Source organism: Nilaparvata lugens, chromosome 10 (assembly GCF_014356525.2).
Source record: "Nilaparvata lugens isolate BPH chromosome 10, ASM1435652v1, whole genome shotgun sequence".
Lineage (NCBI taxonomy): Eukaryota > Metazoa > Arthropoda > Insecta > Hemiptera > Delphacidae > Nilaparvata > Nilaparvata lugens.
Genome location: NC_052513.1, coordinates 24,021,067 through 24,040,717, shown reverse-complemented (window position 1 = coordinate 24,040,717; position 19,651 = coordinate 24,021,067). Strand labels below are relative to the sequence as shown.

The 19,651-nt window shown below is 35.9% G+C and overlaps 1 protein-coding gene across 1 annotated transcript in view; it reads left to right on the top strand.

Annotated features, from left to right (window-relative positions):
* Positions 1-19,651, top strand: part of LOC111044135 (ribosomal protein S6 kinase beta-1) — a 48,547-nt gene that overhangs the window by 21,313 nt on the left and 7,583 nt on the right. The window contains exons 4-10 of the mRNA XM_022329206.2: positions 2,267-2,400; positions 3,423-3,485; positions 3,914-4,042; positions 14,880-14,970; positions 15,189-15,305; positions 15,891-16,022; positions 17,961-18,068. Coding sequence (XP_022184898.1) covers positions 2,267-2,400; positions 3,423-3,485; positions 3,914-4,042; positions 14,880-14,970; positions 15,189-15,305; positions 15,891-16,022; positions 17,961-18,068 — 774 coding nt within the window. The remainder of the gene's footprint in view (positions 1-2,266; positions 2,401-3,422; positions 3,486-3,913; positions 4,043-14,879; positions 14,971-15,188; positions 15,306-15,890; positions 16,023-17,960; positions 18,069-19,651) is intronic.

Genomic DNA, 19,651 nt, shown 5'->3' with positions numbered 1-19,651 from the left:
CTCTCCACGTTGATCTACCATGCAAGGTCAATGATAATACCATTACGCTACAGACAGAGTCTATTTATCTTTCAACGTTGACTGTTTGGATGAATTTTTTGCAAATTGAAAGATTCGGCGATTATCGAGAGCGTGAACTCCTCGATAATCAACTAATTTGGTTTGTAATGGTGGCTATGATGTCATAGATTGCATTTTTTTCTGTTTCTCATTACAAGAATAAAACATTTTTTTCAAATTCAAATTATTTTATTTAAATAAATAAACAAATGCATTCCAAAAAGCAAATACAATATTGTTTTCTAATTTCTTATTTGTGTTCCCTTAGGCACAGTGTTCACCCTGTGTGAGGACACTTGAATATAATATTTAATAAAATAGTAATATAAAAATTGTATATAATAAACAACATGATAAATGAATATGATATAATATTGAAATAAATTTATGTCATTCTTTAATATTAGTCGACGCTATAATATTTTTATCCATGCTTGGTACTTGATCTAAAAGTTTTAATACATGTTGAAAAATGTAATACAATAAAAATTGTATATAATAAACAACAGGATAAATTAATATGATATAATATTGAAATAAATTAATATGTCATCCTTTAATATTAGTCGACGCTACAATATGTTTATCCATGCTTGGTAATAGATCTAAAAATTTTAATACAAGTTGAACAAATGTAATACAAGTATTTAAAAATTATGTGTTCAATTTTATTTGTAGAATTGACAATATTATTCTATACGGTTTATAATGTTGATCTTATAATATTTTATTTTAATTTAAAAAATCCTACTGGCATTCATTTTCTTAGACATTAAATATTAAGAAACAAATTAGACTAATCGTTTGCGATTCACGTAGATTCACAAATTAGTATTGATAAGAAGGAATTTAATAGCGAACAACTGGGCTTTTTATAGTCATACTATCTGGCCCGGCGAACTTCGTACCGACAAATAGTTAATGCATATCATCACAAACTTTAGCTGTATCATAGCCTACTATAGATAGAGGCTAGATTTATCTAGAGTAAGCCATGGCTATATGCACACCTGAGGAGGCGCGATGCGGCATTTTATCTATAAAGATAATTTTCCACTGCAAAATAAATAGTCTACTAAAAATCAATTAATTCTGAACACCGAAGACAGCACAATCATTCGAAACAAAGCAATGTCTTTTGAGAATTTTAGTCTTTAACCTGAGGCCGCACTGCTGGATATGGTTACACACAGAACAGGCATTATCTTTTTAGAAAAAAATACATGGGCGGTTATATGGAGCAGCACACACTCTTGTCCAATGTACCTAGAATACAAATTTGCCCGAAATCTGCGTTTTTCCAGCGTTTTTAGCGTTTTCTCAGCTTAATCGAGAACAAATGAACAGAAAATGTTCAAATTTAGTACAGAAGCTCAGCTAGGGTGTTAGAAGGAATTTACAATGACTTCAAAAATACGCCCTTTTTTTCAGCGTTTTTTTTTTTTTTTTTTGCTTTTTCTCAGATTTATCGAGAACAAATGAACAGAAATTGTTCAAATTTAGTACAGAAGCTCAGCTAGGGTGTAATAATGTTGTGTTGGAAGGAATTCGAAATAACGCCAAAGATGCGCCCAAAATTAGCAAAGTTTTCTCAGTTCTTTCATCAAGTAATAGACTACAGAAAATGTTCAAATTTGGTACAGAGGTTTAGCTAGGGTCTAAAAATTTTGTGATGAGGTGACTTTAATATTTCATCAAAGATACGCCCAAAATCAGCGTTTTTCTCAGCTTTTCTGCGTTTTCTCAGTACTTTGACTTTCTGATGGAATGAAGTATGCTCAAATGAAAAATGCAGGCGAGCCCGCTGATCTCATTTTTGGACGATCCAGCCGGGGGTCCAGGGGGCGGAGCCCCCTGGCTAAACGGATATGGCGAGCGAGGCGAGCCTGACGGCTAGTTAATTTATAATCTTGAAACGTTCACAATGTTTGAAACATTATCTTTGCTATCTAACAATCTAGAACATAGAATGGATATTATCTTTCTTCAGCATAAACTCTTTTTTCTGTCTCCACCACAGTAATTTTCTGGGGGAATCGTCAAATTCTCCTTTGGCATGAACAGTTACTTTAAATGTTGAATGATGTGACCCCTTAATTCTACTTCATGAGATTTTGTCATGTAGCCTATTCAAATTTGCAGTAGTTATTTGAAAGCTATGAATATATTGCTTAAAATATTGACAAGCATTTCAATTGTGTTGCAGCATCCTTTCATAGTCGACCTGATGTACGCTTTCCAAACTGGAGGCAAACTTTACCTAATACTGGAGTATCTGAGCGGCGGAGAATTGTTCATGCATTTGGAGAGAGAAGGAATCTTCTTAGAGGATACAGCTTGGTGAGTTTAATAGTTTTCTCTTCTAATCTGAATATAAGATATACTATTCTTCATAGGCTACATGTTCGTAATCGTTAATTAGGTAAGCTTGAAAATGAGCAACTACGAATACAAAGTTGGTGAAAATTATGGAAACAGCTTAATATTACTCTCACAAGGATAATTTGGCAATAGGTTCCATTGAGGATCCTATTCGAATCTTCCATGCTTTTCTACTTGTTCCATTTTATTATTTCAAAACTGAATCTTTTTTAAAAACTTGCCTCTACTTTTAAAATTTACCTCGTATTCAAAACTCCATTAAGCAAACATTGTATTGTCAAATATAACTATTGTATAATAATATTCGTTCAAATCTGGCCTTGAACTCTTGAATATTTCAATTAAAAATGTGACATGAGTTTATAGATTACTGATTGATAAAATGTCGTTGTGCTAAGAGTTACTAGTCTTTTGAGTAGAATAATTTCGCCTCAGAGTTAATCTTTTGTTACCAACGTTTTTTTTTACAGATTTTATCTCTTATTATGTAAGAGTTCATCTCTTTTAGTAATGTCAGTGCCAAATATTTTTAATTCGTTGTTTTAAGCTAATATTTTCTCTGAAAATCTTAATAAATAAATAACATCCACTGTTATAATAATAATGATTAAACAAACTAAATAAAGTTCAAGTTAATGATTGGCTTTTTAGTTAAAATTAAATTTTTAACTACCTATGTTTGTTTCAGGTGTTTTTTGATTAGCTACTCGTGAATTAGAAGAAGTACTATTTACTAATCTTAGATAATAGTGATAATAGACCAATGTTACCAGATTACAAGTAGCAAGACTACAGCCTACAAATGCATCAATAACAATTATTGTATTATAAAATGTGTCGCTCTTCCATACCAACAGAATGAGTGGTTCAAGTCAAATTAGTTGCTAAAGTAATTGCTATCCATTAATCTGTTGAAAATAATGGAAATATTTTATTGAAATAAAAATAAGATTTTACTGGATTTTTTTGATCTGTTTCAGTTTTTACCTGTCGGAAATCATTTTGGCTCTAGAGCATTTACATTTGCAAGGAATCATCTACAGGTAATATTATTAGATATTCCATAAAAAGTGTTTCTACCGATGTGTTAAGATCCAATAATTGTGCTCGTTTCTTAGCTGAAAAAATGTCGTATTTTCATCTAAAAAATAGTTTCCCTGTAGTACAACATTTAATATGAATAGGTCTAGTATATCAAACTTCTTCAACCTTTTACAGTATACAGTATTGAATTTCAATAAGTAAATGTAATATTCAAACAATGAATGTGCTAATTATGTTTTTATTGTAAGTTGATGTTTATGAGACTTCTACTTTTCATCGTTGCCTTATAATCAACCTACTATTCTGCTACTAAATATTGTGTATCCAAATATACTCAGTTCTTGAATATTATTTAGTTTTGAAGAGCAAATAAAAATATAATAATTATCCATACTTTTTCCTTTTCATGACATTCTGCCTGTTTCAGAGATTTGAAGCCAGAGAATATTCTTCTAGATGCTCACGGTCATGTCAAACTCACAGATTTTGGTTTATGTAAGGAACATATTCAAGAAGGAATTGTCACTCATACATTTTGTGGAACCATCGAATATATGTGAGTTAATCATCAATTACCTTTCATCAATTATTATCGATCGATTCTCAATTGGAATTTCAGTAATTAAGATAATACCCAATTGATTTATGAAGTCCATATTATAGCTGTAAGATGTGTTCACCGATTCATAACCGATTCCGGGTCGGCATGGCACGACGCGACAGGACAGAAAGTTCTCTGATTGGCTGATTAGGTTGACGTATTGAGAATCAGCCAATCAGAGAGCTTCCTGTCCTGTCGTGTCGTTCCATATCGTCCCGGTATCGGTTAATATAAAAATCGTCATTAGGCTATCTATATTCTGTACTAGCAGGTAAACCCGTGCTCCGCAAGGGTCCAATTACAAACTTGATAAACTGAAAACTTGACCTACTGAAATCTTGAAAAATGTAGAATAGGCCTTCAACCATCCTCGGTAAATTAAGAATCTATATGCAATTTTTTAAGTTAATCACTCCAGTAGTTCAGACGTGATGATGCGTCATTAGTGAATTACCTATCCTCCCGTTCGTGTGTATAAGCCAATTCTTTTTTTTTATTATAGTTTACTTTGAAAGTAAGGTTAAGGTAGTCTGGTTAGGAGGAAGAAAGATTGAAATAGTCAGACAGTACAAGTATTTGGGGGTAATTTTTAGCGCTGATGGAAATTTTCGACAACATGGTAGGTCACTTAAGACGAAGGTCAAGTCGATGGGGGAGTCGGTGATTAATATTCTTAGAAAGGCTAAGTCAAATGTCTGGGAGAGTAAAATGAAACTGTACGATTCTGTTGTTCTGCCTGCATTGATGTATGGCTCTGAAGTATGGGGATTCCAAAACGTTGAATTATTAGAAAAAGCTCAATTACATTTCTTAAAAAAGCTTTTCTTCGTGAGCCAATGTTCACCAAGTTGGGGGGTACGTTTGGAAATGAATAGATTCAAATTAGGACATTTCGTGTTTTGTAGAAACTTGCATTTTGTAAAAAGAGTACTCTCGATGTCTAACCATAGATACCCCAATATTTGTATTAATACCTTGGCTAGGTTGGCGGAAAGTGAAGAAGGTAGAGCTAATTTATCGGGGAACTGGTTGGTTCAAGTGGGAAGTCACATAGAAAAGTCTGGATACCAAGTTGAAATATAAAATATATTATCTCTTCAAAATTTACTCGAAATCTCATTATCAGTTATTTCTGAGAAATATTCAGAATTTTTAAGACTGTCAGACGTACAATCAGCTTTAGTGTCGGCAACCTGTCGTCTTTATAAGAAATTAAATCCCTCTTCCACTTTAGGAGAGCAACTTAACATGAAATCATTTTTTGCTAGAACAAGAATCTTAACTCAGCTGCGCCTGGCATCGGATAGGGGTATATATTTGTTCAGAGATAGAGGAACATGGATAGACTTCCAAGAATTGTCCTATATGTAATTACAGAGAGTTGGAAACTCTGGAGCATTTTATGTTGCGCTGTCCTATGTACAGATGCTGTAGAATTCATTTTTTAGGTAAATTTTACCAAAATATAGTTAATAATAGTTTAGTTTAGTTTAGTTTTATTCTAGGTCATTGACCAGCACTGCTGGATAGACTGTGAAAAACAGGTTTAAAAAACATGTCACAAAAAAAATTTCAAAATGTCATCTCACTATCGAGAAATTCACTCAGGCTATAGAATGGATGCTCCACCAAGAGTGATTTCAAAACTGCTCGGAACTGTCTATCACTTCCACTATCCTTGACCCACTCTGGCAGCTTATTAAACATCTTGAAGGCAATGAAAGGATAACTCCTCTGAGTCCTTGCTAAACGGCATCTTGGCATGTTGATGAGGTGAGTCTGACGGGTTCCATAGCCATGTATCCCACCACGAGTATCAGCACTCCTAGCTCTGTCTCTGATGCGAACCAGACATTCAAGAATGTACTGATTTACAACAGTAAGCATTTTTAGCCTCTTGAAGAGTGGTCTGCAGTGAGCCATGTAGTCACTGCCCGTCAGCACTCGCACAGCCTTTTTCTGCAGAAGCAGCACATCACCAAGTCGTCCAGAGTGACCCCACAGGTGAAGTCCATAACATACATGGCTGTGAAACATGGCATAGTAGACAGTAAGCAGGTATCCGGCACCAATTTCCGATTTCAACTTTCGCAGAAGATAGAGCGCACTGGACAGCTTTGAGCAAACATTGACAACATGACTTGTCCAGCTTATTCTGGTATTCAAGGAAAAACCCAGCAACTTCACATCAGTTTCAACCACTCGACCAGCCTGTCCCAAGGAGCAGAGAAGCTTATGTGTCTTGTCCTTGTTCAGCAGCAACTTGTTTTGGTTGAACCATCTCTCAGCAGACCTCAAAGAACTATCAGCAGCTTGCCCCAGCAACTGCACATCACGTCCTCTATTGATCAGTGTAGTGTCGTCAGCATATACCAAAGCGTTCATTTTCAGACCAATGTCATTAATTGAAATGATAAAGAGGAGAGGGCCCAGAACCGATCCCTGAGGTACTCCATACTCTACCAATTCACTGCTTGAGGTGGCTCCATCAATACTTACCACCTGACGTCTGTTGTCAAGGTAAGAGGACAGAGTGCTGAAAACTGCCCCACCAATTCCATATGACTTCAGCTTCTTCAGCAGGACACCATGAGAAATGCTATCGAAAGCCTTACTGAGGTCACACATTGTAAGGCACACTGATTCTCCTTCCTCAAAAGCATTGGTGATTTCCTCTATCAACTTTTCAACAGCAGTGATGGTTGATCTACCCTTTAGAAAACCATGCTGACAGGATGAAAAGAGATCCTCACTCTCAAAATAGGCCATCAACTGCTCCCTCATAACAACCTCCATGATTTTGGCAAAAACTGGCTCAATAGAGATCGGTCGAAAACTACCCATCATAGTTCTAGGGCCCTTCTTGTACACTGGAACAGTCCTGGAAATCTTCAGCTCGTCTGGGAAAACTCCCACGTTCAAACATTGATTTATACACTTTGTGAGTGGAGCAGCAATCAGATGAATGATTCGTTTTAGAACAGGAATGGTGAGGCCATATACATCCTGACTATGAGAGTTTTTGAAACCAGAAACTATTCTTATCACAGTGGCCTCATCAATTGGCCTCCAATTTGTAAAGACTGAACCAGTGAGCATAACATCCTCCCCCTGATCCACCGGAGTCAATACAGGTATGTCTGCAACAAGATCTCGCACAACTGACAAAAAGTAAGAGTTAAATTCATCAGGACTGGCCAAACAATGAATTGGGGAGTATTTCCTTTGACTGTTTTTGACAATACTCCATACTGCCTTTGCCGGATTACAGGCCGAGATAATAGCAGACTCATTAAAACTCCTCTTGGCTTCATCAATCTTGTGGCGGTATTCCCTCTTATATCCGAGATATCGCTGATAATAAAAGTCACGCAGATGAGAGTCATGTGCATCCTTCATCATATCATTGTACAAAAGTGTCATGTCTCTGCACTCTCTCAATTCTTGAGTGTACCACAATCCAGATCTGCGAGCAGAACTAGGTCTAGCTTGTGAACCGACTTGAGGAAACTTTTTATGCAGAGCAGGAAACACGGTGTTGAAAATTTGCAGAAAAACACAGAGGAAAACCTTGAAGCAATCTCCATCATTGTCCAACAGATGCCAGCAAACTCCAGCCAGTAGAAATTCAAAATAATTCAGAGCATGATCTTTTATAGGACGACGTTTAAAAACATATTGAGAGTGCCATGCAATTTTGGGGTCACTATCAGCCTTACCAATTTCAGCATCCACTATAAGTGCATCATGATCAGCAACCAGTGGGTTGATTGATTGATTGATTGAGTACTTTATTATGTAGATTACAATATATACTGGCTTATACACTTATATACAATAGCTTACAATACAGCAAAATTATAGATGAATTTACATAATATAGACTAAGAAAATAATTATTGAACTGTATATGATATGAAAAAGCAGTTTGTAATATAATAACTATAGATAATAATCATATTGTTATGCATCTACATAATTGGCGGAGCTTTGGACATATCAATGTCCATTCTTCGGAAAGAATATTAAAAATATCCTCCCACTAACTCTCTACCAAACGTTAATTTCGTTATTTAAACTAAGGATTTATTTATTAATGGAAATATTGTAAAAGTTTAATCAATATGAATATTAAAGAGAAAAAAAAACAGAAAATTGATAGAGTAAAATAATTATATAGTAGATAAGATCAAATAATTGATCAATAAAATGAAGTAGGCTGAAAGTAGATCAGGGTTATCAACTTTCAGTAATATACAGCATATGCAGTGGATAATTGAAATAACATGAGTTTATATAATATATATATATATATATATATATATATATATATATATATATATATATATATATATATATATACAATTCGTTCTATAACATGGTTAAAGGTTTGTATTTGTGGGATGGTGGGGGATGGATGTCATGTGATCGTTCTAGGGCCGGACAGTTTCAGTCATTTGTTCCAAAAGATGTTTTTTTAAAGTTAGGATGAAGCTCGCTCGGCTCTCGATGGACCTGATAGAAACAGGAAGTGCATTCCATGCACGACAGCACTGACTAAGAAGGATTTTGTGAAAATAGTAGTTCGATGATTGGGTATCCTTAAAGTACTTTCTCCGGTTCTAGTATGTGAAGCATCTATCCTCCTACCTTCAGAGACAAATTTGAAATCATCTTTAAAATAGTTCGGATTACCGTATATCAAGATATCTCTAACAAGCTTGACTATTCGAAAAAGCCTCTGATCGGGAAGCTTTAATGTTGAACTAGCAATGTGGGCTGGGGTGATATGATCATGGCGTTGGAGAGAGTAGACGAAACGTAGACAATAATTTTGGCAACGCTGTAGTTTATCATTCAGAGTGACTTGCATATCGTTAAGAACAGAATTACAATACATTAAATGTGGGAAGATGAGAGATTGAACCAATAATAATTTAATGTTTCTAGGGAGGATATCGTGCATTTTCTTCAATGCATGCATGGCTGAGAATACCTTTTTACAAGTTTTGTTCACTTGTTCTGACCAGTCAAGAGTATTATTCATAATAATGCCTAAATTTTTACTGAGCTACAGTAAGGAATGTCATTACCGTCTACACTAATTTTGTGAATCGATTCAAGGTCAATATTGTTTATAAGACGAGAATATCCAATTATAATGGGTTGTGTTTTGATGGGATTAAGCTTAAGGCCATTTTTCTTTGTCCATTCCACTATCGAATTGATATCCTGATTCATTATTCCAACTGTTTCATTAATTTTGTTATGGGACAGCTTAAATAGATTTGAAGGTCGTCTGCATAAGTATGGAAACTGGAGAATTTGATAATGGAAGAAAGGTCATTAGCATACAAAGTGAAGAGGAGAGGGCCTAAAATTGAACCTTGTGGTACTCCATGCATAACGTTTTTCCAAGTTGACTTTTTGTCACCGACAGATACACATTGTTTCCTACCTAATAGATAGGATTTAAACCAAACTAACGAGTTGTGACTGAAACCAAGAATAGCCAACTTATTCAGAAGGACTGTATGATCAACAGTATCGAATGCTTTAGAAAAATCAAATAGGGTGAGGATGGTGCATTTTCTTTGGTCCATAGCTAACCTTATATCATCAGTGACACGAAGCAGAGCTGTCTCAGTTGAATGGAATTTTCTAAAGCCTGATTGAAAGTTATGAAGCTTACTATTGTTGTCTAGAAATTTTACAACTTGAGCATGAATGAGTCTTTCTAGCACTTTGGACAATGCAGGTAAAATACTGATTGGTCTAAAATCCTCAACTTTATTGGGTGATGGAACTTTATTTAGAGGGCGAACCAGAGCAAACTTCCAGTTTTCAGGGAAAATGCCTTCTTCAAGTGACTTGTTGAAAATGTATGTAATGGTTGGTAAAACAGCAAATAACATCTTCTTGATAAATTTAATAGGAATTTTGTCTACACCCATAGCATTACTATGAATACGTTGAATTGCTCTGAAAGTGTCTTCTTCTGAGATTGGATGGAAATGAAATTGATCAGTGATTGGTAAATCTAAGTTTGTAACCTGCTCTTCAAGATCATCAATGTGATTAGCAATGACAACTTCGTCGCGTTGGTTAGAGTGTGAAACGAAATGGTCATTTATATTATTCAATGGTAAGTCAATTTGTGGATTCGATTTCTGTTTGCCAAGCCCGAATTCTTTTATTCCCTGCCAAAGTGATTTAGAGTCTTGTCTATTGTTTGTCATAAACGAATTCAAGTACCTAATCTTTGAGTTCCGTAATTCCTGTTTAACCCTATTTCTAAGGCTCCTATACTCTATCAAACTGTCCAAGTCAAATGTCTTTTTAAATTTTCTATGTGCTTTGTCTCTACGTCCCATCATCTTAAGTATGTCTTCAGTCATCCACGGTACTCGTCGTTTTCTATTAATCCTCCTTGTCACATAAGGTGCATGTTTGTCATACAAAGTCAAAGTCCAATTCTCGAAAGTCTTGACCATGTCATCAACTGAGGGTAATGCTTCAATTTGATGCCATGGAGTCTGAGCCACATCAGTCAGGAAGGCGGCTTCATCAAAGTTTTTGAAGTCTCTATAAGTGATAATTTTCTGTTCTGGCTTGGGTATCTTATGGGAAAGTACACAGTAGATCAAATCATGTCTAGAAATAGCTGGGACTGAGATTTGGCCTGCTTGAACAACCTCATTGGGATCACTAACAATGAGAAGGTCAATGAGTGTGTCTGATTCATTAGTATGATGAGTTGGATCGAGAGGTAAATAGTCATGTTTAGGCATTGGAAAATTGTAGTCAGTTGAAAGTAGTTAAAGTTACGATTTGTCATGTTCAAGTCGGTGTTCATATCCCCCATAACTAGTATACGGTTATAACAAGGCATAAGAGAAAGCAAGGCACTTTCGAAATCTGTGAAATGACCTATTTTTGGTGGGCGATAACAGATACCAACGAGTAATTTATCAGTACTAGATAAGGATAATTCAAGTAGCATAAACTCTGGTCTGGAACAATACTCTTGTTTAGATGTGATTAAAACTTTTGTTTTGATACCTTCTTTCACATAAATTGCTACACCCCCACAAGCTTTATTTAATCTATCATTCCGGAAAAGATTATATCCAGGCAATGCAACAAAATTTGATGAAATACTAGGCTTCAAAAATGATTCGGAAATTCCGATTATATTGAAGTCCTGAAAACGGAAGATTGCTCTGAGTTCATCAATGTGGCAACTGAGGGATTGTACGTTAAGGTGAGCAGCCTTGAAAAGTTTTTTGAAAGAGTGGAGCTTATTTGCTAGAAACATACCTGCGTCATTATTACTATTATTGAAATAATCATACCTACTTGAGGGCGAGCGAGCTGACGTGTCAGTGAGAGGCATCATGGAAGCAGCAGACCAATCGTGAACCGACCTCATAACAACCTCCATGATTTTGGCAAAAACTGGCTCAATAGAGATCGGTCGAAAACTACCCATCATAGTTCTAGGGCCCTTCTTGTACACTGGAACAGTCCTGGAAATCTTCAGCTCGTCTGGGAAAACTCCCACGTTCAAACATTGATTTATACACTTTGTGAGTGGAGCAGCAATCAGATGAATGATTCGTTTTAGAACAGGAATGGTGAGGCCATATACATCCTGACTATGAGAGTTTTTGAAACCAGAAACTATTCTTATCACAGTGGCCTCATCAATTGGCCTCCAATTTGTAAAGACTGAACCAGTGAGCATAACATCCTCCCCCTGATCCACCGGAGTCAATACAGGTATGTCTGCAACAAGATCTCGCACAACTGACAAAAAGTAAGAGTTAAATTCATCAGGACTGGCCAAACAATGAATTGGGGAGTATTTCCTTTGACTGTTTTTGACAATACTCCATACTGCCTTTGCCGGATTACAGGCCGAGATAATAGCAGACTCATTAAAACTCCTCTTGGCTTCATCAATCTTGTGACGGTATTCCCTCTTATATCCGAGATATCGCTGATAATAAAAGTCACGCAGATGAGAGTCATGTGCATCCTTCATCATATCATTGTACAAAAGTGTCATGTCTCTGCACTCTCTCAATTCTTGAGTGTACCACAATCCAGATCTGCGAGCAGAACTAGGTCTAGCTTGTGAACCGACTTGAGGAAACTTTTTATGCAGAGCAGGAAACACGGTGTTGAAAATTTGCAGAAAAACACAGAGGAAAACCTTGAAGCAATCTCCATCATTGTCCAACAGATGCCAGCAAACTCCAGCCAGTAGAAATTCAAAATAATTCAGAGCATGATCTTTTATAGGACGACGTTTAAAAACATATTGAGAGTGCCATGCAATTTTGGGGTCACTATCAGCCTTACCAATTTCAGCATCCACTATAAGTGCATCATGATCAGCAACCAGTGGGTCTATCACATTCACATAATAATCAGATCGATCAATATTTGTAGCGATAATATCCAGACAGTTTTTTCCTCTAGTGGGCTTTGGGTCAGAAACAAACAGACTAAAAGATCTCAGCAAGTGTATCACAGCATTTGCCTCTCGATCACCAGTCAAGTTGAAACGCACATTGAAATCACCACCAATTAGGATTTTGTTACCTCCACCTCGCCTGAGAACAAAACCAAGACAAGCCTCAAGCTTATTCACAAAAACTTCAAAACTTCCATTTGGTGAGCGGCACACAGCAAGTACAATCAAATCATAATGCACCAGCTTTGAACAAGTCACCTCAAAATCCAGCTCCACACAAAAACGGCCAACATCAATATTGTCATATTTGATAGAATTTTTTACATATATACAAACTCCTCCACGGTCAATCACTTGTCTATAGAAACAGTTGGTCATTACAAAATCATTTATTACTTTATAGTGGAGGGCCTCCAACTCTTTCATCCAATGTTCACTCACACACACAATATCTGAGTTAACAGAGTCCATAAATTCAACAAGAAGATTGTATTTCGTCCTGATACATTGAACATTTATATATACAATTTTGAGATCATCAAGCAAGGTAGGTTTACCAGTGCTACTTATGATGCATTCTCTAAAAAATTTGGCTTACCAGATTCATTAGAAGTGCTTTCATTTTCGGTAACATTACTGTCATTTCTGATAGGTAGTCCTACATTATGTGGAGTACTTCTGTCTGTCTTTTGCAAATAAAACTGTCTTACTACTACACCAAGTGGCCAGAAATCACAATTCAGTAGATCATTTTGGTACCTACGATCAACACTCACTTTAAAGCTTGCGTACTCACCTTTTGCCTGCAGATTACTTACAACGCAATCATTTTTTTTGCAATTTGTCCTTTCAGTAACATATTTTCGGATTTGTTCAGCTTTTGCATCCCTTTGCAATCTCCCAACATAGATCCATGACCTACGGGGAGCACACTGCAGATGAGAACCAAACTCAGTATTACTACCAATTATTTCTTCTCCTGTTTCCACCAACACCAGCAGACCTCAATGCATCACTGTACCGCATTTCGTTAGACATTTTTGAACTTTGGCTTCTTTGCAAGTCGTCATTATTATTACTTGAACGTCTTCGAGAATTAATCTTCTCAAAACCGTGCCGGGATAATATATCGTTTGTCATATTATAACCTACAATATTTGAACCATTTTCCTGGTTATGGTCGTCAGCTGGAGTAATATTTGGGTCAGTGACAGCTGGAGAAACTATCTGATCACTTGTCGTCTGCGACAAAACTCCAGCTGGTGAGGCAACAGACATTCCAGTTCCAGTTTTTCCAGTTACATCAGTGATGTCGTCCAAAGCACTTTTAAGGTTAGAATTTTCGAGTTGCAAAAACTGCAAACGTCTATTAAAGTCTCGTTGATTTTCAGTTAACAGGAAAATCTGGTCCGTCAGTATTTTAAAATTAGTACTACAATGTTTTTCCTCACTAACAATGTTTGAACTAGAACTATTAACAATGCAATCACCACCCAGCAAGTTCGTCAAAATGGACCTGCACCCATCACACAGCCATACAACTTTATTTTTCAGCTTTCCCAGATAATCGTATTCATCTTCCGATATATTCACACATTCAATATGAAACCACAAACTACAATTTCCACACTGAAGGGCTTTACTATTTTTCGATACGTTTTTAATACAGCTTCCACACTTGCACAACTTCTTAACCGGCGCCATCTTCCTAATTCCCAATTTAATGAGGACAGGTTGATGGTACTGTTGTCAAATCTTTCAGAGGAGAAGATAAATAGAGTTTTTCTTTACATTGTGAAGTCTCTAGAGATAAGAGAAATGATATGTGATATGTAATTCAATCTGTGATATTTTTCTTCTATGTGATATAATGTAAGATAATAAGGTTAATAATTGGTGTCCACTACTAAATAGACTACTACCACTGCTCCTTATTCAATTCGTGATTGTTTTGTTCCAGCTGTATCAACCATACATATATATGGTACTTGTTTTCAATTTGTCTCCTTGTTTATTCTATAAGTATATTCAAAAATGTATTGTATAATGTTGTGAAATTTTAACATGCACAAGAATACCTTATATAAGCTCAACTCTATTTGTATGTTTTTCATGAACAAATAAATTGATTTATTATTATTATTACTTTGAAAGTAAAAATTATCATCGTTAATGCTCTGAGCATTATTTGGAACTTGATTTTTTGTAAATAAACCTGCCTTAGTTGAAAAATATAAACATATCCTGCTTTTTTCTTACAGTAAACAGTATTAAATTAATTTGTCTTATTTCCTTTTTGTTTGTGCATAGGGCTCCTGAAATTCTACTCAGATGTGGCCATGGTAAAGCCGTCGATTGGTGGTCCCTTGGTGCTTTAGCTTATGACATGCTCACTGGTGCTGTAAGTATTCAAACTAATCTATTAACACAAACTTATCATTTTTTCTTTATGATGTTTCCATTTAAACCTCTTACTTTATGACTATTGAATTGATCATGACACTTTCACATAATCTTTTATAAATGGTTTGGAAAAAAATATTTATTTTATTCAAGTAAAGAGAATTTAGAATTTTTATTTCCTCTTTATTTCATATCTAACTGGTTTTTACTTTCCAGCCTCCCTTCACTGCCGAAAATAGGAAGAAAACAATAGAAAAAATTCTTCGAGGAAGACTTCATCTACCTCCATACCTAACTCCAGATGCTAGAGAATTAATTAGGAGATTACTGAAGGTAAGTAATTTATACTTTTAATTTCTTTCATCATCTTTGACTACTTGAAAATTATGTATTATTTTTGAGAATAATCCATTATCATAAAATTGAATGAACTCAACTTTTTCATTTTCTTGGTGAAATCTTGATTCCAAGCAAAATAACCAGCTTATTTATCAAGAAGAAATAACATTGAAAGCTTCTTCTTTGTTCATGTTGTCATCACAATCTTAGACGACGATAATATTTTTCAAATAATGAATTTTCAATCGTTTCTATCAAATAATTTGATTATTATCATTTTTAAATGAGAAATAAGAATTTATTTGATCGATTGTTTTCTATATTATCAAATTATCTAATACAGCACTGTTATAGTCAATAAGTTCTCACTCCTTATTGTAGGCCTAAAGGGGATTCATTAAATTATATTTCACATTGTCAATAACTTCTTACTTATTCTGAAAGGATAAAAGTTAGTTATTTTATATAACTAATTAGTAATCTTAATGTAGCTTCACATCTTGATATTATCTTTGTATCCATATAGATTTTAATCTTGATGTGAGCTTTCTTTATTTGAATATGTTTGTTAATTTGCAGAGACAAGTTGGCCAAAGATTAGGTGCAGGCCCCAACGATGGAGGCTGCATTAGAAATCACCCTTTCTTCAAACACATAAATTGGCTAGATGTACTCAGTAGGAAGTTAGAGCCTCCATTCAAGCCTTCACTGGTAAGTTCGGCTTTATATTTTTCCTCTTTGAGGTGACCAGATTCTATCATAATTATATGATATCGATAAATGAAATTTGCAGTATGTATGTTTCAATCTTTTGTTTGTGTAGATAATACGATTCTTGAAAAGTACAAAAAAATATATCGATTAGGACATTTTTTCCATCTTATTTACCCACGCAGAATCAAAAGTTTATGTGTTTATCATCAAGAAAAACCCTTACTTCTCACAAGCGAGCTCATTGGAAAAATCAAACGGTCATTATTAAAAAATTAAATCATTCTAGATATATATGTTCTGATATGTATCTAGGTTCCCTAGCCTCGGAAACATGGATTTGCAATTTTCACGTGGCCCACTACCAGTTAGTACTCGTAGGGCCTTTTTCTGCAGGATGAGGAACCGCCCTAACATCCGCCGCATGACCCCAAAGTATAAGGTCTCCCCAGGACAGCTTTCCATCAATCCTGAAGCCCAGCAGTCTCACCATGGCTGGATGAGGATTTAGTGACCTGCTTAGGGTGAAGTCTGTCCTGGGGAGACCTTATACTTTGGGGTCATGCGGCGGATGTTAGGGCGGTTCCTCATCCTGCAGAAAAAGGCCCTACGAGTACTAACTGGTAGTGGGCATTTTTCCATCTTATTTACCCACGCAGAATCAAAAGTTTATGTGTTTATCATCAAGAAAAACCCTTACTTTTCACAAGCGAGCTCATTGGAAAAATCAAACGGTCATTATTAAAAAATTAAATCATTCTAGATATGTATGTTCTGATATGTATCTAGGTTCCCTAGCCTCGGAAACATGGATTTGCAATTTTCACGTGGCCCACTACCAGTTAGTACTCGTAGGCCTTTTTCTGCAGGATGAGGAACCGCCCTAACATCCGCCGCATGACCCCAAAGTATAAGGTCTCCCCAGGACAGCTTTCCATCAATCCTGAAGCCCAGCAGTCTCACCATGGCTGGATGAGGATTTAGTGACCTGCTTAGGGTGAAGTCTGTCCTGGGGAGACCTTATACTTTGGGGTCATGCGGCGGATGTTAGGGCGGTTCCTCATCCTGCAGAAAAAGGCCCTACGAGTACTAACTGGTAGTGGGCCACGTGAAAATTGCAAATGCATGTTTCCGAGGCTAGGGAACCTCACGGTGTATTGACAATAAATCCTCCTGTGTCTCCGGTTTGTGAGGGAAGAGGTGAGCAAGTTGTCAACGAGAGGATTGAGCTGCCCAGATGGAACTTGAGAGAAGGAAGTATGATTGAGCTGCCCAGATGTTGACTCACCAAAACAAAGGAGAGACAGCCATACCTATCAATACAACAGGTTGCCACAGAGAATCAGGGATTTAGAAGCAGGCATTTTCGCAAGACGTAGATGGAAGAGAATCCTTTTTATTCCCTCGATGAGTTCCTGAGAAGCTCATTTGAGGATTTGTTATGACACTACCCAGATATGGCACTGCCAATCCAAGATGCTGGTCATAGGCGAAGCGGAAGTTAATAAGGTAGCGAGTTATAAATATATACTTAGCTATCTTCAGCTCAAACATTGCTGGAGATTGTTGAAGCCGATCATGATCAAACTACTTAATTCATCTTTAAAAACTCTTTCATACTTTGTAATTACTCCCAGGGCCATCTATGTCCAAGTCGACATTTGACTGCACAATCATAAAGCCTTCAGGTGTGAGCATCTCCTTCGGTAGCTCAAAGCCACTTCATATCGGACTTGTTGCCACCATCTCTGTCTGTGTCTTCCACGAGGTTGCCTTTCTGTAAAATTATTTTACATTTTATGTCAGGTCGATTACAGAGGTCCTTGATCTCTTTGTTACGTTCTCTCTTTCATTCTCCTTGTTCTTATGTGGGGCCACATGCTTTATGCAAATCGATTATATTAGATGGTGGTAATTATTTCTATATTTTTGTTGTAGACTGGCGAAGACGATGTCTCGCAGTTCGACACCAAGTTCACCAAACAAACCCCAGTCGATTCGCCGGACGAATCTTTACTTAGTGAGAGCGCTAATCTAGTTTTCCAGGTAAGTGATTCATTTATTTTACTCTATAATTCACTCCAATATAATATACTAGCAGGGCACCCATGCTTCACTACGGGAATTAAAAGATAAACTTATTTTTGTGAAACATTTATAATGTGAATTTGCATAAATCTGAATAGAGTTTATTCAATCGCTTTGATTATTGACTACCATCATATGATCTCTTTCTTTGATCTTAGCTTGAAACCAAAAGCTTAGGGATGAAAATTTGGATGTGAACTAACATGTAACTCAATTTAATCTCTATCTAAATTGACAACTTTAGAATTTACTTGTGATCTATCAATATCAATAGGTTTGTCTTGTGTTGTAATAACATAATGAAAGGAGATAGGAGCAGCTGATGGAATATTATGTTTTTTTCGATTTAGTTTTTAGCCGATTTTGAAACATGAAAATATCAGGCCCAGTAGCACACAAGCATCTTCAATTTCAATCAGGATTAAATTTCATGAGAATTAATCAGAGCAGGGTTTTTTTAATAGAAGGCTTCTCTGATTGGTTCTCGTGGTATTTAGTCCGGATTATGAATTAACAGAAGGTGCAACTGTCTCTCTCAAGGCCATGGCTGCGTACAAACATAGAGCAACAGAGGAACCAATACAACAGAAGCTGAATAAATTAGTCGCATTTCTATCACCTCACAATGAACATTACATTCAACTACCGTATGTTTGGAGAGATCGATTTTAAATTTCTTTTGCTATTATCCGGTCACTTTCTGAACATATTCTTCCAGATGTTCCATGAATACTGCAATGTTTTAAAATAAGGTCGCCAAATTTGGTAACTCAACTACAGCTATTATAATGTTTTTTTATTTGCTCACATTTTCTTACGTTTTCAACAGACTACGGAAAACTTTTTTCTGATCAGCTGCTACTTGAGGGATCAATAATCCTTTCTCTTTGTAGTTCAACGAATTATCCCAGAGTTGAGACCTGTTCCAAAATAATGTTTTTTGTTGCAAGCACAATAATATTCCTGATTGAATCAAAATCGTTAGAGCCGTTTTCGAGATCCGTCCGACATAGATACATATATCCACAAACACACATATTCAAACAAACTGCTTTCTTAGTATAATTATTATTGACTTCATTGATTATGATTTCATTCAATGAGAGCTTATTTTACATAATAATAACAGCCGGCATCAAAAGCAGAAATGTCAAACATGATTGAAATTGAAACAGTAGCGATCATCAACATTATTTTTTTTCATCTGATCTAAAGTAACCAGATGGTAAGATTCACATTAATGTGTCAGCATTGTTTGAAAGGGGAGCATTGATGCTATTAATGAGGAATACTGACAGTCAACGAACTGTTATACATATTCTCCAATATTTTTATCGAAAGCTACCTTATATTTTCTTTGGTAAAACAATCAATGTTTGGGAATAATTGATTCATGGGAAAAGCAACAACAGCTATTTTTCCGTTTCAATAAATAACCCCTTTCTTTCGCCCAAGTTATATTTTGGCCGAATTTCCTCATTCTTCGCAGATTCCACAACGAACAATTCTGAAGTTTTTAAAATACCCCTTTAAGCAGTTTT